The sequence below is a fragment of the Orycteropus afer genome, unplaced genomic scaffold, assembly GCF_000298275.1.
Source record: "Orycteropus afer afer isolate SDZICR_OR568_19922 unplaced genomic scaffold, OryAfe1.0 scaffold00009, whole genome shotgun sequence".
NCBI classification, from domain to species: domain Eukaryota; kingdom Metazoa; phylum Chordata; class Mammalia; order Tubulidentata; family Orycteropodidae; genus Orycteropus; species Orycteropus afer.
Genome location: NW_006921596.1, coordinates 6,921,794 through 6,934,086, shown reverse-complemented (window position 1 = coordinate 6,934,086; position 12,293 = coordinate 6,921,794). Strand labels below are relative to the sequence as shown.

The following is a 12,293-nucleotide window of genomic DNA, read 5'->3' as shown; positions in this document are numbered from 1 at the left end:
TACCGTGGACTGCTAAAAGAACTAACAGATCTTTCCTGGACGAAGTGCAGCCGGAATGCACCTTGGAAGGGAGAATGGCCAGACTTCGTCTCATCTACTTTGGTCTTGTTTTTAGAAGGGACCATTCATTCTCTGGAGAAGGTATCATGCTTGGTAAAGTGGAGGGTCAACGAAAGAGGGGAAGGCCCTCAACAAGATGGATTGACACAGTCACTGCAGTGATGGGCTTGTGTATAGTAGGGATCATGAGGCTAGCACAGGACTGGGCAGTGTTCATTCTGTTGTATGTAAGGTCACTATGAGTTGGAGACAACTCAACAGTACACAACAACAAAGTGGATGGGAGGTGAGTTTCCTCTTAGTTTTAAAATTAGAAAGTTTCTCAAAAATCAGTTCTGAATTGCTAAAATTTTTCAGTAAAATTATTTACATGTTTCAGTGGAAATTTAGCCAAGATTCACATCAAGCCGAAGTTAGCATGTTTCAACAGGCTCTTTAGTCCCTGGTGATCAGCCATGCAAAAGATCAACTTTTCCACTGCAGTTTCTAAGTTAATCAAAATGCCCTTTGTTCTATTAGGAAATTCTGTTGAGTCTTGAAGAAGAGATTTCCGCATTCAAGAAAATTTGAAAGGTGTACTGTTCTGGAGTCCTGAGTAGAAGGAACTCCGATGTTAAAAATTCCTGGGACAAAATCTTTAAGAACTATGTGCTAAGATCACAAACTGGCACTTCTACCAGCATGATTTCCTTCTTAGTCTACTCACAAAGTCACAGTAATTTCTAAGAGAAATTGCTTAAACTAATTCTTTCAACTGCTGAAAAGCAAAGATGTCTCCTGGAGGACTAAGGTGCACCTAACCCATGGTATTTTCAATCTCCTCATATGTATGTGAGAGCTGGACAGTGAATAAAGAAGACCAAAGAAAAGTTGATGCTTTTGAGTTGTGTGGGCGAAGCATACTGAGAGTACCATGGACTGCTAAAAGAACAAATCTGTCCTGCAGGAAGTACAGCCGGAATGCTTCTTGGAGGTGAGAATGGCCAGACTTCTTCTCACCTACTTTGGTCATGTTGATGGAAGGGACCATTCCCTGGAGAAGGATATCAGGCTTGGTAAAGTGGAGGGTTGACTGAAAAGGGGAAGACCCTCAATGAAATGGATTGACACAGTGGCTGCAATGATGGGCTCAGATATAGTGGGGATCATGAGTCTGACAAGGACCAGGCAATGTTTCATTCTGTTGTACTTAAGGTCACTATGAGTCGGAGATGACTCTATGGCACCTAACAACAACAACAACAGCATTCTGCCATGGTTCCTGATTTTTCCCACATGAAACCTGTTTTTCTGAAAGCTGCTCTATTCCTCACATAAAGAATACTAAAAGGTAAAAGATTCTTATAATATGAGTTGTTCTGGTTACTTAGTGCCACTCCGACAGAATATACCATAAATGGGATGGCCTTAACAAACAGGAGTTTATTCTCTCATAATTTGGAGGCTTTAAGTCCAAGTTCAAAGTGCCAGGCTTCTAAGGGCTGGGTGAAAGCCCCTCAACCTTGGGGTCCAGCTCTGCCTCCTGCTCCCGGCCCACTGGAGCTAGAGGTCTTTCTTCACTCAGACAGCTGCTGGCTGCTAAGGCTGACAAACCCAAGTTGACAAGTAAAAAGGCACAGTCCCGATGTTAGGCCATTAATTTAAGTCCATTGTAAGTCCCAACATCGGCAGAGCATGGCAGGCTGCTGAACGACATGGCTACATGCAGGGTCCAAGCGTGCCATAAACTAGAGACTATCCCAAAGGTTTCTCCTTATATACAGGAAGCAGACCACATCCCAAAGGCAACTGCTCAGCTGCTTGTGGTAGATCCCCCCATGGAGTTGATTGCCAGTCACATCATGGGGAATAACTACCACCAGCTGCCCAGCCACTCAACTAGGCCCAGCCAGTTGACACACAAACATAACCACCGCATGAGGTAAGAAAACATGCAGCTTATAAAACACAGAGACAGCTATTCCAGATTAAGAAGACTAAAAATAAATAGATGCAATCCCTACCCCTAGGCTGGATCATTTGCTTTTAAGGACATTATTACATCAACTGATAAAATTGGAATATGGACAGTATATTAGAGGAAGTATTATATCAGTGTGAATTTGACTTGACAGCTGAATTCCAGTCATGTAAGAGACAATACCTTTTCTTAGAAAATACACATGGAAGTATTTGGGAAAAAGGGCCAAATTGTATAAAATTTCATGCATGTTTCAGGGGGGAAAAAAGTAGTTCAGAAAAAAAAAATAGTACAAATGGTAAAACAAAAGAGGTAAAGTTAATAATATGCAAATCTGTGTTAAAAGCACTCAGGGTTCCTTGTACTATTTTTGTTACTGTAACTTCTTTACATTTGAAATTACTTAACAACAACAACAAAAAAAAAAAAACACATCCAGAAAAGTGAAACATGTAAGATTGAAAAGTTTGTTTTCTTTAGAAGAAAGGAAACTTCCTTTGTGCTGGAAATTAGACTCTCAGAAGGCTTAAGTGTATGGAGGGATGGACACTGGGCAGAGGTAACTATGGGGAGGAAGTGGGAGGGGAGCTGTTGCATTGTGGTAAACTGTGGTCAATGTCATGAGACAAAATATTATGTGAACCACTGTATGGAAAGTGAATTTGCTCTGTAAACCTTCACCCAAATCACAATTTAAAATCAAATTTAAAAAACTGTGATAAGTATGTATTCCCTTTAATATGAAGCCTTCTCCTTTCCAAATCTTCCTGCCTGAGGTTACATCCTCTATCTCAATTTCTTGAATTCTCACTATTCCAAGTCCATATGCTGTCAAATTGAACATGTTCTCTATATTTGCCAATTCATTCAACTACTTGATTTCATGTTGTTCTACTCTAAGTAAGGATTTATTCTCACAAGTGATAATATAATAATGAAGAATACAGGTAATTAAAAGAATGAAATAAATTTCCCATTATGCTGTGACTATTACTTTAGTGAGGTCAGCTTCCACTGGCTAGTGTTTCCTCCCACTCAGGCTAAAATTCTGTTATTTTTTTCCCTTTTGAATAAGTCACTGCAGATTTCATAGGCTTATTATAATTATACAGCTCTCTTAGTATGTAAATCTGTACCAGAAGGATAGTTGTTCATTGTTGACCCTTTTGTCTCCTTCCAAGTGTAGCACTACCTTGGGCACAAGTGAAATATATCCATACACATATAAATATACATAAGTTAAACTATAGCAACTAAATCAAAGATTACAGCAACACAAAGTCAGGTCTCAAATTGAAAACCTAGGTGACTACTCCATTGTGAATATCCCTGTAAACAGATTTAATTCTGTTGTTGTTATTGTTATTTTGCCATCAAGTTGGATCCGACTCATAGCGACCCCTCCTTGGGTTTCCGAGGCAGTATCACTACGGAAGTAGATTGCTCCATCTTCCTTCCGAGGAGTGGCTGGTGGGTTTGAACCGCCAGCCTTCTGGTTAGCAGTCAAGTGCCTTAGCCACTATGCTACCAGAGCTCCTAGATTTAATTCTAGGACATCAAAATTTGCAAACCCCTCTAGATTGGGGGTGGGGAGTGGGGAAGGAAGCAGTAGACTGGAGGATGTGCTAGAGGCCTGACTTCATGTTCCTCAGTAACCCCCCCTCCACAGGGGTTTGTGAAATAGGGTGCACCTTAAGAAAAAAAAAACAGTCATTGGAAAGGGCGTCTGAATTCCTTTCATTTGCTTTTATATAGATAACCATTTATTGGTAGTGTTCAGTTTATATTGTATAAAAGACACTTAGCGCAAGTTATGTATAAAGATAGAAGCTTCACATTTAATATAGCCTGTGTAATAATGGCATGCTTTTCTCCTGTCATAGCGAGGATAATTATGTAAATAAATCACAAGTCACATTTCTTAAACTTTATTATTTCAGCATTAAAACCTGAAAAGAGGTTCTTTTTATGATGTTGGGTAAACATTCAACCACAGAAAAATGTGTGATTTAAAGCAAGGTACAGTCCAGATAGTAAGTGCGAAAGTAAATTTTTAAAAACTGAATCACATTCATTACAAAGCCAAATGTTCTGGTTACCTAGTGCTGCTCTCACGAGAAATATACCACAAATAGGATGGCCTTAACAAACAGGAGTTTATTCTTATAATTTGGAGGCTTTAAGTCCAAGTTCAAATGCCAGGCTCTAGGGGCTGGGTGAAAGCCCCTCAACCTTGGGGTCCAGCTTTGCCTCCTGCTCCTGGCCCACGGGAGCTAGAAGTGTTTCTTCACTCAGACAGCTGCTGGCTGCTGAGGCTGAGAAGCCCCAAGGCTGACAAGTAAAAAGGCACCGTCCTGTTGTTACCAAACCACATGACAGGCCATTAACTTAAGTCCATTGTAAGTCCCAAGGTTGGCAGAGCATAACAGGCTGCTAAGCAATGACACCGCTACATGCAGGGTCCAAGCGTGCCATAGGCTAGAGACCGTTCTCAAAGTTTCTTCTTATATAGAGGAAGCAGATCACATACCAAAAAGCAGCTACTCAGCTGCTCCCAGTAGATTCCACCATGGAGTTGATTACCAGTCTTGTCATGAGGAATCCTACATCCAGCTGCCCAGTCACTCAACCAGGCCCAGCCAAGCTGACACAAAAAAATAACCACCACACTGTGTGTTGAGTTTGTCGGTTTTCTCCAGACTGATGTAAATGTTGAACAAATAGGAAATTTAATCTGCCAAACAAGAGCACTTTATTTTGTGGCTGTTAATGAACTTTTGGAATTTCTTTTGGCAGATGGGGATGGACACACAGATCTCTTACTGCCAGGCTGTGAAGATAAAGATTGCCAGAAAAGCATTATCTACTTAGCAAAATCTGGAAAAAAGCAGGTATATCAGCATGTTTGTGTATTTTTTTCCCCAAATACTACTAACACTTACTCAGCTCCTTCCTTACCAAGTATCATGAAAGCACTTAATATATCCAGCACTGTTTAATTTTAATTCCTAAGAAACACAGTTTTAAAAATGTTTTCCAGAGTTGAATTATTTTTTCATTCTTGTATTAGAAAAATGCATAAGTAGGATTGTTTTCTGACTTTTGAAGACCGGCATTTTATTCCTCTTGGGACAAAAATGTGAGAAATAACTTCTGAGTATTTTAGAATTCCCCACTTACTAAAGCACTTTGCATCTGAGCTTTATGGTAGATTCTCATTAAACAGTGCTTTTTAATTTAATAAATATTCTGGTTTATTTTACCTAAACATTTAACTAAAATAAAATTTAGTAGTTTATAGAACCAAAGAAATTTAAAATATACCCAAAAAAAAATACTTTCTAAAATGTGAAATATCAAGTCTAATTGAATCTGCCAAAGCTCTGGTAGCATAGTGCCTAAGGCACTTGACTGCTAACCAGAAGGCTGGTGGTTCAAACACAAGGAGGGGTCGCTATGAGTCGGGTCCAACTCAATGGCACATAACAACAATTGAATCTGCTTCATGATTATGAGACATTATAAAAATTATTCTTGTAGCTAGAAAAAGTAAATTTAGAGATGAAATATGATAATAATAAGATATATCCTGAGAGTTATTTTCTACAATAAATCCTTGGTAAACCAAAAAACTAAACTCATGCCATCAAGTCAGTTCCAACTCATAGCGACCCCCATTGGGTTTCCAAGGTGGTAAATCTTTACAAAAGTAGATTGCCCCGTCTTCCTTCTGCGGAGCAGCTGATGGATTTGAACCACCAGCCTTTTGGTTAGTAGTCAAGTTCCATAAGCACTACATCACCAGAACTCCTTTTAAATCCCTGATAAGAGCCCTTTATTTTTGTTTTATTTTGGGGGTTGTTATTATTTTTATTTGTGTTTTCATTGACTTCTCATGAAATTGAAATAGTGATATTTTGTCAAATTCACATTTTGTGTTTTGGTCTGTTCTTAGATATAAATTGATATAAATCTAATTCTCAAAATGCGATGATTAATCAAACTCCACTTTCTCCCTTTTCAGTTGTCTCTGATACCACCCACACAGCAGTTTCTCTCTCTGATCCTAGTCACTCAGAGCTAGGTCAGATCTCACAAGTTAAAAGGATACCATCCTTCAGACTACCAAATAGGCAGACATAGCGGGCTGAAGCTTAGGAATCCACACAAATCCCTTATTTCTGACATGCTGGCCACAAATTCAAGGTTTTCCCACTATCCCTGTAGAATGCCAGCTGCAAGCATAGGGGCCTCCCATAGGCTCCCTCACTTCTACCTGCTAGCTCCCAATACTGCTTTAGGTTTGACAATTTGCTATAATGATTCATAGAACTTACAGAAAGCACTATACTTAAAATTACAGATTTATTATAGCAAAAGTATCAGCCTAAAGAAGAGACACATGGAGTAAGGTCCAAGATGGTTCACAACGCAGAGCTTCCTTGTCCCAAAAAGGGCATGCTAACCTCCCATGTGTATTGATGTCTTTTACCAACCAGGAAGTTCCTGGAACTTCCATGTTTACAGCCTTTACTGGCTTCATGATTGAGACCTTACTGCATATGAATGATTGAATCATGTTCTCCTCCCTCCCTGAGGTCAGCTGATACCAGGCCAGGTGCATTAGCACAAATCATCTGGTATAATCTCTGGGCCTCCTTAGTCACTCAGGAAATTCCAGAGATTACCTCTCAGAAACCAAAGACAGGACCAAATTGATCTCTGTACAGTATATATTATATGTTACCAAAAAAAAAAAAAAAAAACTTGTATTCCCAAGGTACTCTAGCTTGCTAAGAGTAAGAAAATCAAAAGTTCTCATTTATATTAGTTCTGCTGGAATTTAGGCATCCCCTTAGTTTCTAAATATTTCCTAGACTTCATAGGGAACATCCCTTCTTGGCTACCTATGCTGTCAACTTGTTGTTTCTAATTTAAACAGAGTTATATGTTTGAAAACAGTCTTCAGAATTTAGAAAAGATATCTTAAGAATCAGAACTCATTCACTCACTGCCATCAAGTCAATTCCAAGTCATAGTTACCCATCCTTGGGTTTCTGAGGTGGTCTCTCTGCGAAAGTAGAGTGCCCCGTCTCCCTTCTGAGGAGTGGCTGGTGGGTTTGAACAGCTAGCCTTCTGGTTAGCAGTCAAATGCCACTGGTACCACCAGAGCTCCCAAGAATCAGAACAGAAACCCAAAATTGAATCATTGACTCACTCATTTTAACTTAATGAAATACATTTAAATCTATTTTTCTTATTGGTTTAATGAGGGGGAAAGCACTGTTATAAAAGTTTCTGGTGGAGAATATTCATTCTGAATTCGATAATGAAATAATCTATTAGTATCTTATATACTGGGAATATGGTAAAACATACTTTAGTGAAGAGTTTTGACCATCATATCTATTTTCAAGGCTGATCTTGTTTATATTTCTGGTATCTAGATCTACTTCCATAGTGGTACTGTCTCAGAAACCCAAGGAGGGGTTGCTATGGGTTGGGTCCGACTCGAGGACTCGACGGCACATAACAACACAAACAACAACAGATCTATTTCATTTTCTCATGCTGACTTTTTACCTATAGCTTGTGTGTAGACAATTCAGAATCTGATAGTCACAACAGAGGATTAATGTGGGAGTGATAGGTTATGACATTGAGAATTTTTCCATTTCTGTAGCACCTGAAAAGAAACCAGTAATATAGCATCCATCAGTTTTATTTTCTTTTTTGGAATAATAAATGCTAGAATAACGTGTTGACTTTGATAGCCCTTGAAGGTAAGGAACCTCATATTTTATATTAAAGAGTAAAGAAAATAAATCTTCATACAGTCAGCATTCTAAAAGCACTTCACATGTGTAAGTTTTATTATCCTGAACTCTTTTTAAGTTTGAATCACTTAAAATAGTGTTAGGTCAAGTAACACTTCATCATTGGTTCATAGATATAAGTAAATCTAATAATTATAGCCTGTCTTTAAGTGACAGGCTACTATAAGCATATTTCACATACACTCATCTCTTTCTGGGAAGATAAATGTCACAGCTCTTTGGTAATTGTTAAGGATGTGACGTTAAGTGGAAAATCTTTCTACTTTTTAGGCCTTGATACATCTACATAAAAAGGAATACCATGTCTAATGTGGTTTATCATTAATAAATTGTCAACATCTTCAAAAATCTGTGATAACTTAGCGTTTTGTGAAATTTCCTGTCTTCTTCCAAAATAAAACCAACAATTATTTTCAAAGTCAAATGAAATATTTAAACAATAGGATGATATATAAAATAATATCTTTTAGCTTTATGAAATACTGAAAAATTGATTAAAGGAGAATACCAATTTTTAGAACAATTCAGTTCCCGCAAATAAAGTTATTTTTCCATAGCACAGTATGCTTTCTTTGGATAGCCTATAAAATGTCGAGGGTACCTTGTGTACTGAACCCTTTTCGGGAAGCCATTTTTAATATAGTTTGGCTTAGAGCCATATGAATGAGTCACCTGCTTATAAGAACATCTGTAGACATATTTGGCCTCCAGCCATTTCAGGTCAGCTGTACCTGCTTCTGTTTGGACATTTCCAGATTATGTGGCAGCATTCATACACTCAGCTAATTATAGGCACGTCTATCATTTTAATGGCATGTTTTCTATTCTTTAGATTTTTTATTGTATTATGTTACTAAAAAGTGAAGATTTGGGCCATCAGAAGAAAGGTTTTCAGAAGCTCATTTCAAGATCAGCTGAATCTCTTTGTTCTCTCCATTATGATCAATATGGAAATAAAGAAATTTTCTATATATTTAGCTTCTAGCCACTACGGTGGCAGAGCTCATTCTCCTGGGCTGCATTGTCCCTATCAATTGCAGGTAGAAACTTTAAACAGTTTTAAGGCCTGTCTGGAAGGCCCCAGAGCTCCTTGGCTCTGAGGATGATGGCTAAAGTCATCTTCCCATATAGAAGGCACAGCAGAAAAAGGGAGGCTTGGTCCTGTTTTAATTTTCTTCCTAAATTGGTCTTCCTGAAAAGACATAAGAATTAGATGATATTACAGTTTGCTTTAGTTTTTAAAGTATTCATTTGAGGTTATATTTTCATCCAATATAGATTTTAAGTTGGGCAGTTCACCTACACGGTCATTAATACCAGAACAACCCTAAGATTTTGTGATTCTGTGAAAAGCCTTCTAAAGCTCTGTGTGCCAATTCAGCCAAAGATGATTGATAATAAATTTAAAAAAAAAAGACTCCCTTTATCATCCAGAGTATCAGTCAGCTATTCTCCAGAGTAAATTATGATACATATATTGTAGAGATAAAGAAGTTAAATAAAATTATGCTTAACTTGGGAATTTTTATCTATGTAGAAAGAAATTAACAGTGAAAACAACCTTTTTAATGAAACATACATTTGTTTTGCAAGTGATGACTTTTTTTCCTAAAATAACTCTATAATCTTTTTCTCTTTAAACCACAGTGGATCCCAGTGCTACAGAATTTCAGCAATAAGGGCACACTCTGGGGCTTTGTACCATTTGTGCATGAACAACGACCAACGGAAATACCACTTCCGATTACCCTTCATATTGGAGACTACAACATGGATGGCTATCCAGATGCTCTTGCCATACTGAAGAATACATCTGGAAGGTATGAAAGTTAAATCAAGTGAGAAATATTTGTAAAGTATCCTCACTATGGGTACCTGGGAGGTGCAGGCGGTGTAGCACTTGACAGTTAGCTGAAAGGTTTGTGATTCAAACCGACCTAAATTTCTTTGCATGTTCCCTATTTCTTTACATGGTCCCTGAGCTTCTCACTGCTGCTTAAAACACCTGTTCTTTTTCACATATTTGTTCTATATAAAACATTCAGTTCTGTATAGAACTGAAAAATATAAAGTAAAAAGCTTAGTTTTCATTCATCAAAACATGATCTTTACAGGTCACTTCATTAAGTAGTAAGATGACATATCAAATGATCAGTCACATTTGGAGACTGACAACTACCATGGTTAAGACCTTGGGTCTTTAAGATCAGATAGACTTTAAGACCAGATGAACTTCGGTCTCAGTCCAGCCACTTACAACTTTGTGACTTTGGGCAGACTACCTGAACTCCTCTATTTGTGAAATGAGAGTCATAACTAAACCTCTGCCATGGAGTTACCATGAAGATTAAATGTGGTAAAAACAAATGAAGAACTTAATGAGATACTAAGATGCTTAAGTATATGTATTGTAATGGCATTGAAAATTCCAAATTGACTATTTACCAAATTAATGTTAATTTAATTTGAATTGAGTTTGAATGCTGCAGCTACCTTTTATTAAAAAATGCATTTAAAGTAGAAATACCAGTAGATAAATTAGTATACTTAAACTCAGAATTAGCTTGAATCTTAGCAAATTCCATAATATCATTATTCCTAAATTCTGGTAGATTATTATTTTGTTCATTTTATGATTAGAACCATTTCCTGGCCCTTATTCATTCTTTCCTCCTGCATCATTTAGCTATCAATCATTTGACTTCTGAGCAACATTTGTTTGTTGACTCTAGAATTAGCAGTGATTCAGCTCCACATTCACTACCAGGCTTATGATAAGCTGCAGCATCCTTGGGAGGGAAAAAAAAATCAGACTGTTGCTTTTACTACCAAACAAGTTGTCTAGAGATCTGATTTTTACAGAAACATGTATTATTAGTGAGCTTCCCTAAGAAATTTGTAGAAACGAGAGTCTGTACTTGACTTCTTCTAAAGTCTTTGATTTGAAATCAAAGTTCTGGTTGTAGAATTTTCCAGAGATACTGTCATCATGCTCCGTAATGCAGTTAATATACACTCATGATTTGGGTGTGGATCAGATCTGATGTAACCAAAGAAACTTCTGAAATGAAAGTGATTACTCTTTTTTAAACATATGGTGGCATATAAAACAAACAAATGTAAAAGCTTTATTCTGGACATTAAACCCATTACTATCCAGTCAGTTCCAACTCCTACTGCACCTGTAGAACAGAGTAGAATTTATATTTTATAGCATTTCCAAGGCTGTATAGTCTTTACAGAAATAAACTGCATCATCTTTCTCCCGTGATGGATGGATTCAAACCCCTAACATTTTGGATTAGCACCCAAGTGCTTAACTGCCATTTGAAAGAGTAAGAAATCATATCTTAGAGTCATTTAAACTTAGATTACTCATCCTAAAATCAACTTCCAAACAATTTATATTTTTGTTATGTAAGTTCTTTATCAAAATTTTCTCTTAAAACTTTGAAATACTTTAAGTTCCTTTACTTTCAATAAAAATTATGGTATCAACAGCTAATTCAGCAGTGAACACTATAGCTCTACAGGAACTTAAGTACAAAAGATAGCCATAGGCTCTTGATGCTTTTATAAGAGTAACCGTTTAAAACCGAGTTTCTTTTTTGTGCTTTGGGTAAAGATGAGAATTGAAGGATAGATTTCAGTACATCTGATTGTTAGTTAAATCACTAGATGAAAATAGCTGTATACTTGAAAGGGAGATGTCTATGTCTAGGGGAATTCAAACATAATAAAAAACAGAAGGAAAAAAAGACATGACATACATTATAACCCTTGCCTACATAAATTCACTTTTGTTGAAAAAGGAGTTGATAATTTTCATCTGAGTTTAAGACTTCGGTATTGTTGAGAATTAGTGCAGGGTTGATATTTCTAATCTGAAAGGTTATTTTGTGGATAATTCTGTTGCCTTTTTCCTACAGGTTTTGAAAATCAAGTATACATTAATTATGCAGATGAAATTAAAATCTACAACTTGTATTTTGTGAAAAGAAATTCTGATACTATGGTTTATTCATTTGTTTTGTGGTTTTTTGTTTTGAGAGAGGTATTCTGTTTGTTTAGATTTCTATTCATTTTTTATTTTATACTAAAAGCCTAATTTGTCATGTGTTGCCTTTAAAATCATTTTGCATGAAAGAAATCTCTACTACTGCCATGTTATAGATGTAGCAAGTGACTCTTAATGACACGGTCAGAGACCGATAGTTTTACATCTATGCCACCACAGACTGAAAACTCAGGGGGGTTTATTTTGCCCCCTGTGCCTGCCTCATTGCTGCTCAGTTGCCTGGGTTTACTGTCATGCTCTGTATATAGTTATGTTGCTTTGTTGTTGTTGTTAAGTGCCGTCGAGTCGTTTCCGACTCATAGCGACCCCATGCACAGCAGAACGAAACACTGCCCGATCCCGCACCAGCCCCACAATC

General features: G+C 37.2%; 1 protein-coding gene across 1 annotated transcript in view; it reads left to right on the top strand.

Annotated features, from left to right (window-relative positions):
• Positions 1-12,293, top strand: part of ITFG1 (integrin alpha FG-GAP repeat containing 1) — a 412,834-nt gene that overhangs the window by 245,810 nt on the left and 154,731 nt on the right. Inside the window, exons 9-10 of the mRNA XM_007946857.2 lie at positions 4,817-4,911; positions 9,505-9,677. Coding sequence (XP_007945048.1) covers positions 4,817-4,911; positions 9,505-9,677 — 268 coding nt within the window. The remainder of the gene's footprint in view (positions 1-4,816; positions 4,912-9,504; positions 9,678-12,293) is intronic.